Here is a 12,425-nt window from a genome sequence, read left to right as displayed (position 1 = left end):
AAAGACATATCTATCCTTTCAATTGATAAACACCACATATTGCAAACAGGCCTAACAATGGAATATTAACATAATAATCAAATTAACATAATATATATTTTCCTTAACAAGGGGTAAAGAAGAAAAGACAGAACATAACTACAGCTATGGCTTAACTTCATTACAAACAATTCTGATATTCAGCCTCATACCTCGCAATATGGATCTGAAATTCCTCGAGGCTTTGATAATCATAGTAGCAAGCATAAGGGATACCATCAATAAAAACTTACAAGAGTCAGGAGAATCTTCACATTTTAGGATTTTATGCTAGATATTTTCTAGGGTTTTAGGTCATATTCTTTTAAGGATGCTGCTTCTAATGAGAAGCAATATTGATATTATACATGTAGTCACGCAGTTTAGTGGGAGTTTCTGGTGAGGGTGTAACTGAGAAATCACATTAGCTTGTGTTCCTATTTTGCAGATATTAATTTATCATTATGATCGATAATCTAACAAAAGATAATCAGCCTGAAATGTTAACTCTGTTTCTCTCACCAAAGATGCTACCAAACCTAATGAATATTTCCAGCATTTTCTGTTTTATTAAAGCTACTCATAGCCTATTTCCCAAAGACATTTTCAAAATGCAACTTATTTGTGAAGAAAAAATTGATAGGAGAGAAAAGATTAGGCTAGATCTTGCTGGAAAGGGGCATCTCATGTGCACCTTTGGCCGAGACTACTTCTTCCCTACACCCTTCAGCTCAAAAATGTTTTGAGCTGTAATTTGCTAGAAATGTGGCCTGATATGGTGTGCTAAGGGCAACAGGGCATCTGAGACCTTAAGTGAACAACAGCAGCAGAATATCTCCTTAACTAATGAAATTAAGGATTGAGAAAGAACGGAACAACAGAGGAGGAGAGTGAACTAGAGTTAAATCAGGTACAGAAAGTGAAATAAAGAAACAACTGCATTAAGATAGAGAGGTGAGACAGAAAGGGAAAAAACCTAAAATTTAACAATGACATTTTTAAAGTCTCCAATCATTGACATGTAGAAATTAGACTGAAGCATTTAGATTGTTCAAATTCTGAGCTAGCGAGATGAATTAGTTGCCATTAACAGTTACCATGTTGTTAAAAGGGTGCTTGTGCTCTAATTGCCAGACTTACATTTCTGTGGCACATTTAATAGGCAATTAATGTGTTAGCCTCCCTGTTGTTTTTAAGAACTTGCTGGGGTAAGGGCAAAATGTCGTTTGAGTGAAGTAAACTGAGCAGCTTAAGTCAGCCAACAACTTCTGGAGATTTGCAACTCACAGCATACTTAATTCCCTGAATTTGTCACTTAATTACACATTAAAACTGCATTTTATGCTATTTTTTCAGCTGCAGATGCAGCCCATGTATGTCACTGAGCATAAATCCTTTCTGAAGTAAAAAATGTTTGAGATAAAAGTTAATTGGAAACCTACTCAAATTCATCACCCAATTTGTATCTACAAGATGCAGTGCAGCAACTCGTCAAGGTTCCTTCGACAGCACTGTCCAAACACATGACACCTACTACCTAAAAAGGACAAGGGGCAGGAGATGCATGGGAACACCATCACATGCAAGCTTCCCTCTGAAATATATCGCCGTTCCTTCACTGTCACTGGGTCAAAATCCTGGAATCCTTTCCTAACAGCACTCTGGGTGTACCTACATTACACGGACTGCAGCGATTAAGGGCAATTAGGGACGGGCAATAAATGCTGGCTTTGCAGCAACACTCAAATCCCAAGAACGAACAAAAATAATCAAATAAGTTTCAAAAAGCACAAACTATAATGGACGAAGGCAATTTGATTTTTCATTGAAAAGTAACTAATTCAGTTAGAGGTTTTCCCTCTCCCTGTCATACACACAGTCTATTTAAAAAAATAACTTCATCTTAATACAACTATTAAAATTTGTCCACGGGCCTCACTTTTCAATAATCGGAAAACACAACAAACCAAAAATTGCTGAAAGCCTAACAGAAACTTTCCAACACTGGGAATTAACTAAATTCCACTGACGTATCTCGGGAAACTGAGCACATATTTAGACTACAGCATCTTCCATCATCTAACAGAGTCAGAACTCTAGCGAAAACGTCAACTCCAAGCCCAGGCCCTGGAAACTTGTCGCACTAGGGAGTAAAATCCAAAAGTCTAGGAGCAAGGAGCAGTCTGCTTATGAACACTGTGGAGAGGTAGAGCTGCAAGAGTCCTAAGGAAGGGGTTATACACTAAATTATGCCTGAGCCCCAAAACAGTTCAGAAAAGAAAAATGTTTTGAGTTTTTAAATCTTTTGACTGAAAATATTCTAAATAAACAGTTGTGTTTCGCTATCAAAGCAATCATTGTTGCTAATCATGTGTCGTCATTACAAGTGTTGCTGAAGTAAGCAGCTCAGAATAAAATTAGAGCAGGTAATATTTTCACGTGATATGGTTTTAAATAAAGCCTCAATAATTCAATGGACTTCTTTTCAAGTAATTGAGAAAAGTTATTAAAAAATAGATATTTAAGGAGCAAGGGGACACACACTTTGCTTCCAGTCAAAACTACAAATGGATTCTGGGGATTTCTGCAAACTACAAATGCTCAAAATACACAGATGTGACTGGAAGCTCCCAAGTGTTTGGGGGAAAAAAATTCAGTCTCGAGTCTAGACTTTTGAGACAGAACTAAACTGAAAAAAGTAGCAATGGGTAGCCCAGTCATCAGGACAGACGTCAGCATCCAAGTACCCCTCAATCTGAGGAAGGCATCACTAATTAAAACACCCTTATGGTTCACTCAAACTGACAACAGTTCAAATTAAAACCATATCACAATCTCGTTGTCATGATTAACAATACAGTTCATGTCCTGAAGTGCTCGCTGGTTGCAGGTGGCCTGAATGATTTTGGTGGTACTTCTCCAATGTCATCTGTACATACACACACGTACACACATGTGCGTACACAGTGAGCCTCTCATTGATTTATCTCCACAAACTACTTGGAAAAGTACAATTTTCAATCTACAACTTTTAGTTTGCAAGGTGTCACATTTCAGTCAAAAAGTCTAATGCATTAACCAAAAGTACTAACATTTTAAAGGATCATAAACATTGCTCAACAAAAATTTGAGGGCTAAATCCCACCTTATTTATGTATGCCAACCTTTTTTATCATCAGTTGTCATTTTGGTCTCAAGGTGAACCACTGAATGAACCTTAAATGCCTTCACTCCATTTGTTTACAAAACATACCTGGCATATGTCAATTGTGGGAAAATATTTTCAAATGGCTGCACAATTTTTATAGGAGCTTTGGAGCTAAAGTTTAAATTGAGTACTTTTTAATTATTTTCCTTTGAGGACTTTTGGGTTTTAAGAGTAATCGGTCCTAAATTTTAAAGTATTAATATTTTCAGGATAGAGTCATGCACACTTTTATATTAGTTCTGTGATGACTTAGGAATGTAATTACTGAACCATACAAAGGACATAAAATTAAACATTTGACAGCAAAATTTAGAAATAGTTTGTAGCACAAATAATATTTCAAATGTGGACTTCCCAACCTACATGAAACGAGATGGGGTATCAGTATTTTGTACAATAATTATTTTACATGTATCTAACAACCTTTCTAAAATATGCAGTCAGATATAACAGGAAAGAATGAACTACATAGGTTTTCATTCCTCTAAGAATTTGAGATGTGGAAGGAAAAACATGAATGATGGTCAGAACTGGATTTTAGTCAGTCTTGTAGTACTTTCAAAGTAGTAAGGTTTTTTGATAAGTAAACTATTTTTAAAATTAAAATTAAATTAACATGCTTGATCAGTGAATATGCTGCCAAGTCATCTCAAATATTAGATCACAACCAGCTGATTAAAAAATTGCTGAAAAAGGTTTCACAGAAACAAGACCATACAGCTCATTTGACAAATTTCAAAATCGATCTACAAAATTCAATCCTGGTGGTTGAATTGTTTCAAAATCACATCAACCACAAGTAAAATAATGAGCACTTGACCAAGAGACACAGCAGAGTTTTGTCTTGGATCTGAATAGCTTTCCATCATTTCTTATATGCAATTAGACATCTGTAGATAAACTGATAGCAGATGACAAAATCAAAGACAGAGAACTGCTCTGTACCGATGATGTCATTCCAAGGAACATCTTCAGCAGAAAATGGACAGGCTCGCTCACACCTGTGAAGGATTGGTTTGATCATGGGCATCAAGACGACAAATCCGTGGGTCAAGACATTGGCAATCAGTATTGATGCGGCACTGGAGATTGTTGATGGTTTCACGTATCTAGGCTTCACAGTCACCAACAATGACACAAGCTGACATCAACATGCACATTGCAAAAATTGCAGCTGTTGTGTCCAAACTGAGTAAGTAGAGTGTGGAACAACAGCAACCTGATGGAGAACAACAAACTGCGAGTTTACTAAGCTTTTGTCCTCAGTGCTCTCCTCTACACTAGTCAGATCTGGACACCATATGCTGGGCAGGAGAAAAGACTGAACAGTTTCCATCTTCATTGTCTCAGACATATCCTCGGCATCTCTAAGTGGGAAAAGGTCACCAGCTGAGAGGTCCTGGAGTATGCTAATTCTGTCAGCATATACTCATTACAAAGCCAACAACGTCTGGGATGGCTTGGTCATGTTTATCGGACAGATGACAGTCGTATACCCAAAGACCTTCTGTACAGTGAACTGGCCATTGGGTCACCACCTGCAGGGCATGCTTACCCCTGCTACAAGGACACCTGCAAGCGAGATATGAAGATAGCAGGCATTGACACAGACAACTGGGAGCCAGTCGCCAATGGCCAGGGCCTCTGGAGGCTGACTGTGCATGGAACATCAGAAAAGGGTGGGGGTGGAGAGAAATACTGTTCTGCTGGATGAGAAAACAGTGAATCCTGCATCTTTTCAGCCACTGCATTCATCTGTAGCAAGATTGGCAGAAACTGCCATGCCAGAGTGGGGCTCCTGAGCCCAACCAAGCAATGTTTCACACAGCATTGACCACCAAGGTATAAATCATCATCTCACAAGACAGGCTGCCCGTTAAGTGACTAATAGAAGTAATTCTTGCAGTGTGGAACAACAGCAACCTGGTGGAGAACAACAAACTGCGAGTTTACTAAGCTTTTGTCCTCAGTGCTCTCCTCTACACTAGTCAGATCTGGACACCATATGCTGGGCAGGAGAAAAGACCGAACTACTTACTCAGTTTGGACACAACAGCTGCAACTTTAACAACAGTAACAACCTTTAACACATAGTTAACTATTCGGAAAGCCTGGAGCTGAACAAATTTATTTTATTCTAATCAATCTTAAATGGCATTTTACATGGGAAGACATGATAAAATGTAGTTTGCAAGTGAAATGAGGTTACAGGGCAAAAACAGAAAATGTTTTAATCAGATATAGAATTAGATTTTTTTTAAATTACATTTTCAGTCCGTTATATAAAGGCTTATATTCTGTTTTTATAATTATGTTGCTGATGGAAGGCTTTCCTCCCCAGGAGGAAACCTGACTATCTCAAGAAACAGAATGGCGCAGCATTATATTATTCTATTTCTGGGGCTGATATCAAACCCAATCTGCTGACAAGAAGGATCCAGATAGAAATAGAGTTGACTGGCCTCAGCCTAGTTGTAAGTGAATGCAAGTCCAAGATACACAATTGTAGATAATAAAATGGAAAGCTCAGAAAAGTCAGGTTGTGAGAAATTAAAACATGAAACTAGTGGAGGTCAGGTTGCTCTATGAATCCTGTGTAGAGCTGGAGCAACTACATGTCAGATCTGGCACCAAAGTTGGACCTCTATTCCTTTTATCTAGATGTCGGAAAAATTCTATACACTTTGCTAAACTCTCTCATGACTTCTTGCAGTAATAGGTTTTCAATTTAAATGGGAATTAGAAGAGAAGATATTTATTTCAGAAAGGGTCTCTAAACTAATCTCTGTCTAGCCTGCGATTCTGGGATAAAGAGAAAGAGGGATTTTTTTTATTCCTGCAATTATTCAGGCTCTCTTCCTCTTTCAATATTTTTTAACTGAAGAAAATCAAGACACTTACCTTGATTGGAGCTGTAGAGAACTGAACCTGTCTGTATGAATTTGGCTCTTCTTCCTCAGAAAGGCCAGATATTTCCTCATAATCATCATCAAGGGTATAGTTAATCTCTTCAGCCAAGTACTCATCATCACACTTGCTTTCATTTTCTTCTTGGAAAGATTCTTCAGTATCTTTATCATCTACAAACGCAGCATTCTCTATCCCACAAACCTCTGGGCCCAAAAACAACTTTCCACTAACTCCATCTTCCTCTTCAATGTTCTCAATATCCTCATCTTCCTCCTCTCCTACACTGTCATCTGATTTGCTCATTGTCTCTTCAAACATCTGATCATTGTCTTCTTTGATGTTGGATGTTTCACGTGTCTGCCCTGCCACACGGCTAATGCTCTGAGCTAGTGGTTCCACTGATTTCTCTACCTCCCTCTCAACAAAAACATCATCCAATTCAATTTCACTCTCTGAAGATTCATTCTGAACTTCCACCAATTCTGCTCGAACTACTCCTATTTTGCTTGCACCCACATTTGGAACATGACTGTCTGATTCACTGTTGAAGGCACTGCTGCTAAAAGGAACCGTTTTATGAGCAGATGGTGGTTCAGAGAAACCAAAGGAATCTTTTTGACATTTTTCTGCTTCCAAAAGGTGACTTTCACATGTCCTAAAATTGTTGCTACAGATCTGTATTCCTGTTTCTTTCTGATCTTCACTTTGTGTAGGTGTATTCACTGAAATCGAACGAGACAATTTCTCATCATCTCCTGCAGGGGACGTGCTTTTACTAATAAATGCAGTGCCAGGCGGCATTTGGTGCCCTCCAGAAATCCGATACTCAGTTGCAGGGGTCTTTGTTTTGTTGTCTTTGTTTGTTTCATCGCTGTCACTATCCGCTAGAAAGTTTTCTAATCGTCTAGAAATTGGGCCTGCATTTAGAGACGAGCGAGGTTGGTTTTGTTTTAAATCGCTAGCAGCTTTCAGATTACTTCGATCTCTCAAATCGTTGTTGGACAGATCAGTGGTGGGACTTAAGTCGCTCTTAACTTTTCTTCCTCCACTTTCTGAAGACGATGAGCCGCTCCTTCTACTCTCGGATGAAACACTAAGTGAAACTTTGTTCTCATTTTTATGAGGGACTTTATCTGACACCTTTTCCTCAATTTGACGCTCAAAAAGTTTTCTCGTTTCGGAGAATTTTTCAGCCATGCTAGTTTTGTCCAAATCCCCATCTTCACTATTCGTTTTATCTGAACTGGATGCTTTTGGATATGACTTATGGGCATTATTATAGGCAACTCCACTTGATTGCTTCGGTTGAGAAACTGGATGTAAATCAGGCTTGTTAGTTTCATTAATTTCATCGGGTGTGCTGCCCATTTGTAGCAACATATTTTTTATTTTGTGTACACGATTACCGAAATGCCTTCCTCTCATCTCTTCCCTGTGTCCAGTTTCTCTATTCGTTTTTTGGGCACCCATTTTAGGAATGTTTTCCTGTTTGCTTCCGTCAAAAGTGCACCTCAGAGCCTGAAAATCCGCCTTGTACGCATTCCTATGGGGCGAAGCGCTCCTGAACGTCCTCTCACCTTTACCTTCAGCTTTCATCATGTTAGACCAGATCCCCGAGCATTAGGCGACTGCGATATGATGGAAATTGTTGGTAAAGTTGATGTGCCCGCTCCCCGGAGGTTACCATCGGCTCCTTCACCGCAAAACAAAGCGAGAAGAGGCGACTTCTGGGCGAGAAGCCGCTCCGACGGCTCGAGCCTCGGCGGTTACTTCAGCGACTCCAAACTCTCCATCTGCAGAAAGGGGAAAAGCCGGGAAGGATTAACAACTAAAGACTGGGAAGTTGAGGGCAGGGCGGCCCGAATCCATGTAGACATTCCCCAATACTCAGCGGTGCCCTGTCCCGCCGGGAGACAGCGCCTCCCCGCCCAGCCGAGCCCAGCGATAGGGCTGTGCCCGGACCGCCAGCTCCCCCACCGCCCGCCCTCAGGGAAGGGCCACTGCCGGGGCTGGGACTGGGACCGGGACCGGGACCGGAGCGGGTTTGTCCCTAGAGTTTACTTTGTCCAGAAGCCCAACTCCCGTCAGTGCTTCAGAAAAAAAGAGCAAAAGTCTCTTCCAACAACTTTAAGAGGCAAAAAAACTATAACCTCCCCTCCCCCGATCCTCACAGCGCGATCAATAGCTATCAGTACCGGCAGTTAATCTGCACTCTCCGTGCCAGGGCCGCTGCTTTACAGCCTCTAACTCCGGACCATCGCCATTACCGCTTCCTCCTCCTCCTCCTCCTCTCCCCGCTCTCTCTCTCTCTCTCTCTCTCGAGCCCGGCCCGAGCCGCGCGCACGCGCGCCAGCCACGGCCACGCGCCTGGGACACTCAGCTCGGTAACTGACAGGGGCCCCCGGACACGGAGCTCCACACCCGGGACACGGAGCTCCACACCCGGGATACGGAGCTTGGTAACTGACAGGGGCCCCCAGACACGGAGCTCGGTAACTGACAGGGGCCCCCGGTCACGGAGCTCCACACCCGGGACACGGAGCTCGGTAACTGACAGGGGCCCCCGGACACGGAGCTCCACACCCGGGACACGGAGCTCGGTAACTGACAGGGGCCCCCGGACACGGAGCTCCACACCCGGGACACGGAGCTCGGTAACTGACAGGGGCCCCCGGACACGGAGCTCCACACCCGGGACACGGAGCTCGGTAACTGACAGGGGCCCCCGGACACGGAGCTCCACACCCGGGACACGGAGCTCGGTAACTGACAGGGGCCCCGGACACGGAGCTCGGTAACTGACAGGGGCCCCCGGACACGGAGCTCCACACCCGGGACACGGAGCTCGGTAACTGACAGGGGCCCCCGGACACGGAGCTCCACACCCGGGACACGGAGCTCCACACCCGGGACACGGAGCTCCACACCCGGGACACGGAGTTCATATTTGGTTTGCAGAGAAATAACAAACCATTAAAACTCCCACGCACGAACTTCTGAAGACGGAACTGTGCTGGGGTTTGCCGCCTTCACTATTCATGGTGTCTTCTTGGATAAGTTTTTTTTGTCCACAGTTCCTTAAAGACCTAGCCCCACCCCCTCAAGTATATTACTGATTTTTTTTTCAGGAAAATATTGATTCAAAATAATTTATTTTCCAGTTAGTTAGGTTAGGCATGAATTTATCATTTTTTTGCAACCAAATTAAAACTTAGTTATAATGTTACGAGGGACATTTGTTTTTCTAATTTTGTTTGTAGCATATCGCTCCAATCCTTAAAATGTAGTCGGAGCCAAAGACGTAACCTGTTAAAAGCACCAATGAAATTGTACAGGTTTTCCACAGTGTAGGTGGAAGGGGCAGTGACACTAAAATACTCCCCAGGGTTCAGTGTAAAGTAAGTAGTGCATTGAGAGACTCCCATAGTCAAAACTCCTCATTAAAAAAAAGCAATATATGAGGAAATTTGATGAAAAAAAAAATTTGTTTTCTTTTGTCAATCTTGGTCATTTTTAAACGTGTCTGTTTAAAGAAGGAACGTTGCCAACTATCGTAGTTCAATCTGTAAGGGTTATTACGCATGAAGGTGGAGGGGAAGCTAAACTAACGCATGCTCAAAAACAACAATGATTATAGTAACACCTTTTGGCTCTGTCATGCTAATTGCTGTAAGGTATATCTAACAGGCATTTCGCACTGTAGATGACCAATGAATACACTAGCATGTTGTTCAATGCCGCATTTCTCTGTTAACAATTTCCTTGAATTTACAGTGCTTCCTCTTGTGGTTAATGATAAAGTAACCATACCACAGTGATAGATTTAATCAGGAAGGTGACCGCTCGCTTGCATAGATGTATTGATAGCATTTGTCTAAGATAATTAAAATAACTATTTGCTTACTGTAAACGCTGACATGCAGACACATTGGATGCTGAAATGACTGTTTTTGGTTGATTTTACAATAATCGTAACAGGTTTGGCCATTATAATGACGAGATAAGTCACACTTGAAATTTGTGCAGTTTGTGCCGATTGCTTAACATTTCCGTAAGATTTGGATCAGATGGATCTGATTCGATAGATCTGCCATTGGATTTTCTATGTCCTCCCTTGTGTGTTGACCTAATTGTAAAGGCTAGGATATTTTTAAAGGCTCAAAATGCTGGAAACACTCAGCGGGTCAGGGAGTATCTGTGGAGAGAAAAGGCACTTCGGGTGCATGAATCTTTTCTCAGACTTCAAAGGCAGTCTGGCCCCAGCCTGCTAAATAATAAATAGTGTTTTTAATGTACACAAAATCAGCAATGAATGTAGAGCAATTGTCAGAAATGCAAAGAATAGTCAAATATAATTGCAAATGATACTAACTGGGTCACTACTAATTTCACAAAAATAAAATCCATCATCCCAGTTCTTGTTTTATGTGTCTTGTTCATCGGAGAGAGACTATAATTAGACAGATTTGACTTTAATTATAATTGTTCTGGGATCAGATGAAGCTAAGTGCTAAAAGAGCCTGGCATGATAAACCCAATAAATGTGTATTAATTCCTGTGTACTGTTCTTAATCTTAAAATGAAAAATTATATAGTAATTTAAGATATCTAGAGATTAATAGGCTACTAGTATATTGCCACTTTTGTGTCACTGCTTAGAGATTTAAATTCTCAGAAGTTGACAAAATCCAATTTTGTGAAACCTACCTTGGACTTGATGTAGCATGGAGTTTAATCACAATATACAGTCAAGCTTGTGCATTTTTCAACCAGTAGCAGAGTTTTGAGAATATTGTCAGAAAGGCCCACATTCCCATTCTTACTCAAAATGTTCAAACTTTCTCAGCTGGAACTGGCTCTTCCCTCGCTGCAAGATTGAGATTCCAGACAGATAATATAAATTAGGTATTGCTGACTGAAAATCAATTCCAGAGTAACCAGTCTGAGTCTAAGAACACTGCATAAGCACAGCCTTAGCTAAAGCAACAAAAGGGCAGAATGTTGAAGCAGAAGTCAATTAACAAGAGAATGAAAAGTTTGAATCTGACATTCTGAGTAAAAAATCTGTGGTTTTCACAAGTGCTGTGTGTCTGCTACACGCACATGATTGCAGTTCCTATGAAATGTACTATATACTGAACTTGTTTTACTTAACGCTTTTGGAAATGCAACGGATAATTTTAATGAAATTCAGGGAAAGTTGTACAAGATATTCATAATTATATGTTTCTTCCATTAATCAGTTTTGGAATAAATGCTCAAGGTTGACTATCATCTTCACGATTTCTTCATTTTTACAATTACCATGTACCCTCCTATCTGAGCAATTAATCAGATGAAAGAACAAAGAAGAATTTCAACATATGGATGCTTAGCCTTAGTAATTTACTTGCTTTGTCAGTACAATCATAACTAAACTGGAAAGGCATTACCTACGGCATATATCAGCCTGAAAAGTTCTCTCTTGTACATATAAACTTATTTTGTACATTACTTTAATTAGATGTTGCTATTCGGTGAAGCTTTTGATCTGGTTCAATGTCTGGCAGGTTCAGCTCTGAAAACTTAACTGATATGTCTGAATATTGATTATGGGTGCACATTAACAGACATTGCAGGCACTATGGGCAAGATTTTCCATGCCTGCTGGTGTCAGCTGTGTTTGGTGGCGTGAGAGGACAACATAGCGAGAAGGCAAAAAATCAGTTTCACAACATTATGAAGCCATTTTGCAATCGTCCATTCCGCCTGCCGGTGGCGGGCTGCATTTTACGTCATCGATCGGGAACTTCATTGTAATACATCAGCCTATCATTATAAGGCCAGCCCACTGGAATTGATCCCCCCACTTCGCTGGATGTCCGCCCACATAAGCGTGATTGCGTGCCGACATGTTTCACAACAGCACATAAAAAGCGTGCACTTGGTGGGCTGCACTTGGATAGGAACCCAGAGGTGAGTACACAGTAACATTGTAACATTGTGCAGTGCTTGCCCGGGTCGCCTGTTGGACTTCAATATTGAGGCGCTTTGCTGGGGGCAAAGACTGCCCTGCGGTTGAGGCGACTTGGGGTGGGGTGGGGGGGGGGGTCAGGGGCTACCCTGTGGTTGAAGTAGCGCGCAGTCACGAGCGGGGTGGGTGGGGTGTGGTGGGCAAGGGAAGTGGCCACACATTAGGGACCCCTTGTATAAAGTGACCATTCCACTGCAGCTGAGACACTTCAGGCGCAGCCACATTGATGTGATTGGAGTTGGGCCTTTAGCTTCTCTGCCCACTCAAGCAATGCAG

At 41.5% G+C, this 12,425-nt stretch overlaps 1 protein-coding gene across 5 annotated transcripts in view; it reads right to left on the bottom strand.

Annotated features, from left to right (window-relative positions):
- The window catches only part of LOC144686636 (neurabin-1-like), a 112,787-nt gene extending 103,579 nt beyond the window's left edge, over positions 1-9,208 (bottom strand). For 3 of the 5 annotated variants that reach the window (XM_078552096.1, XM_078552098.1, XM_078552100.1), the window contains exons 1-2: positions 8,332-8,614; positions 6,128-7,929 (exon numbers count right to left, since the gene is read on the bottom strand). In XM_078552096.1, coding sequence (XP_078408222.1) covers positions 6,128-7,735 — 1,608 coding nt within the window. In that variant the 5' untranslated portion in view covers positions 7,736-7,929; positions 8,332-8,614. Of the gene's footprint in view, positions 1-6,127; positions 7,930-8,331; positions 8,615-9,107 lie in introns of those variants that run through there. The other 2 variants (XM_078552097.1, XM_078552099.1) reach the window with 1 other exon arrangement.
- Positions 9,209-12,425: the final 3,217 nt, after the last annotated feature.

The sequence above is a fragment of the Cetorhinus maximus genome, chromosome 11, assembly GCF_964194155.1.
Source record: "Cetorhinus maximus chromosome 11, sCetMax3.hap1.1, whole genome shotgun sequence".
In the NCBI taxonomy this organism is placed as follows: domain Eukaryota; kingdom Metazoa; phylum Chordata; class Chondrichthyes; order Lamniformes; family Cetorhinidae; genus Cetorhinus; species Cetorhinus maximus.
This window is presented reverse-complemented; position numbering and strand designations above follow the sequence as displayed.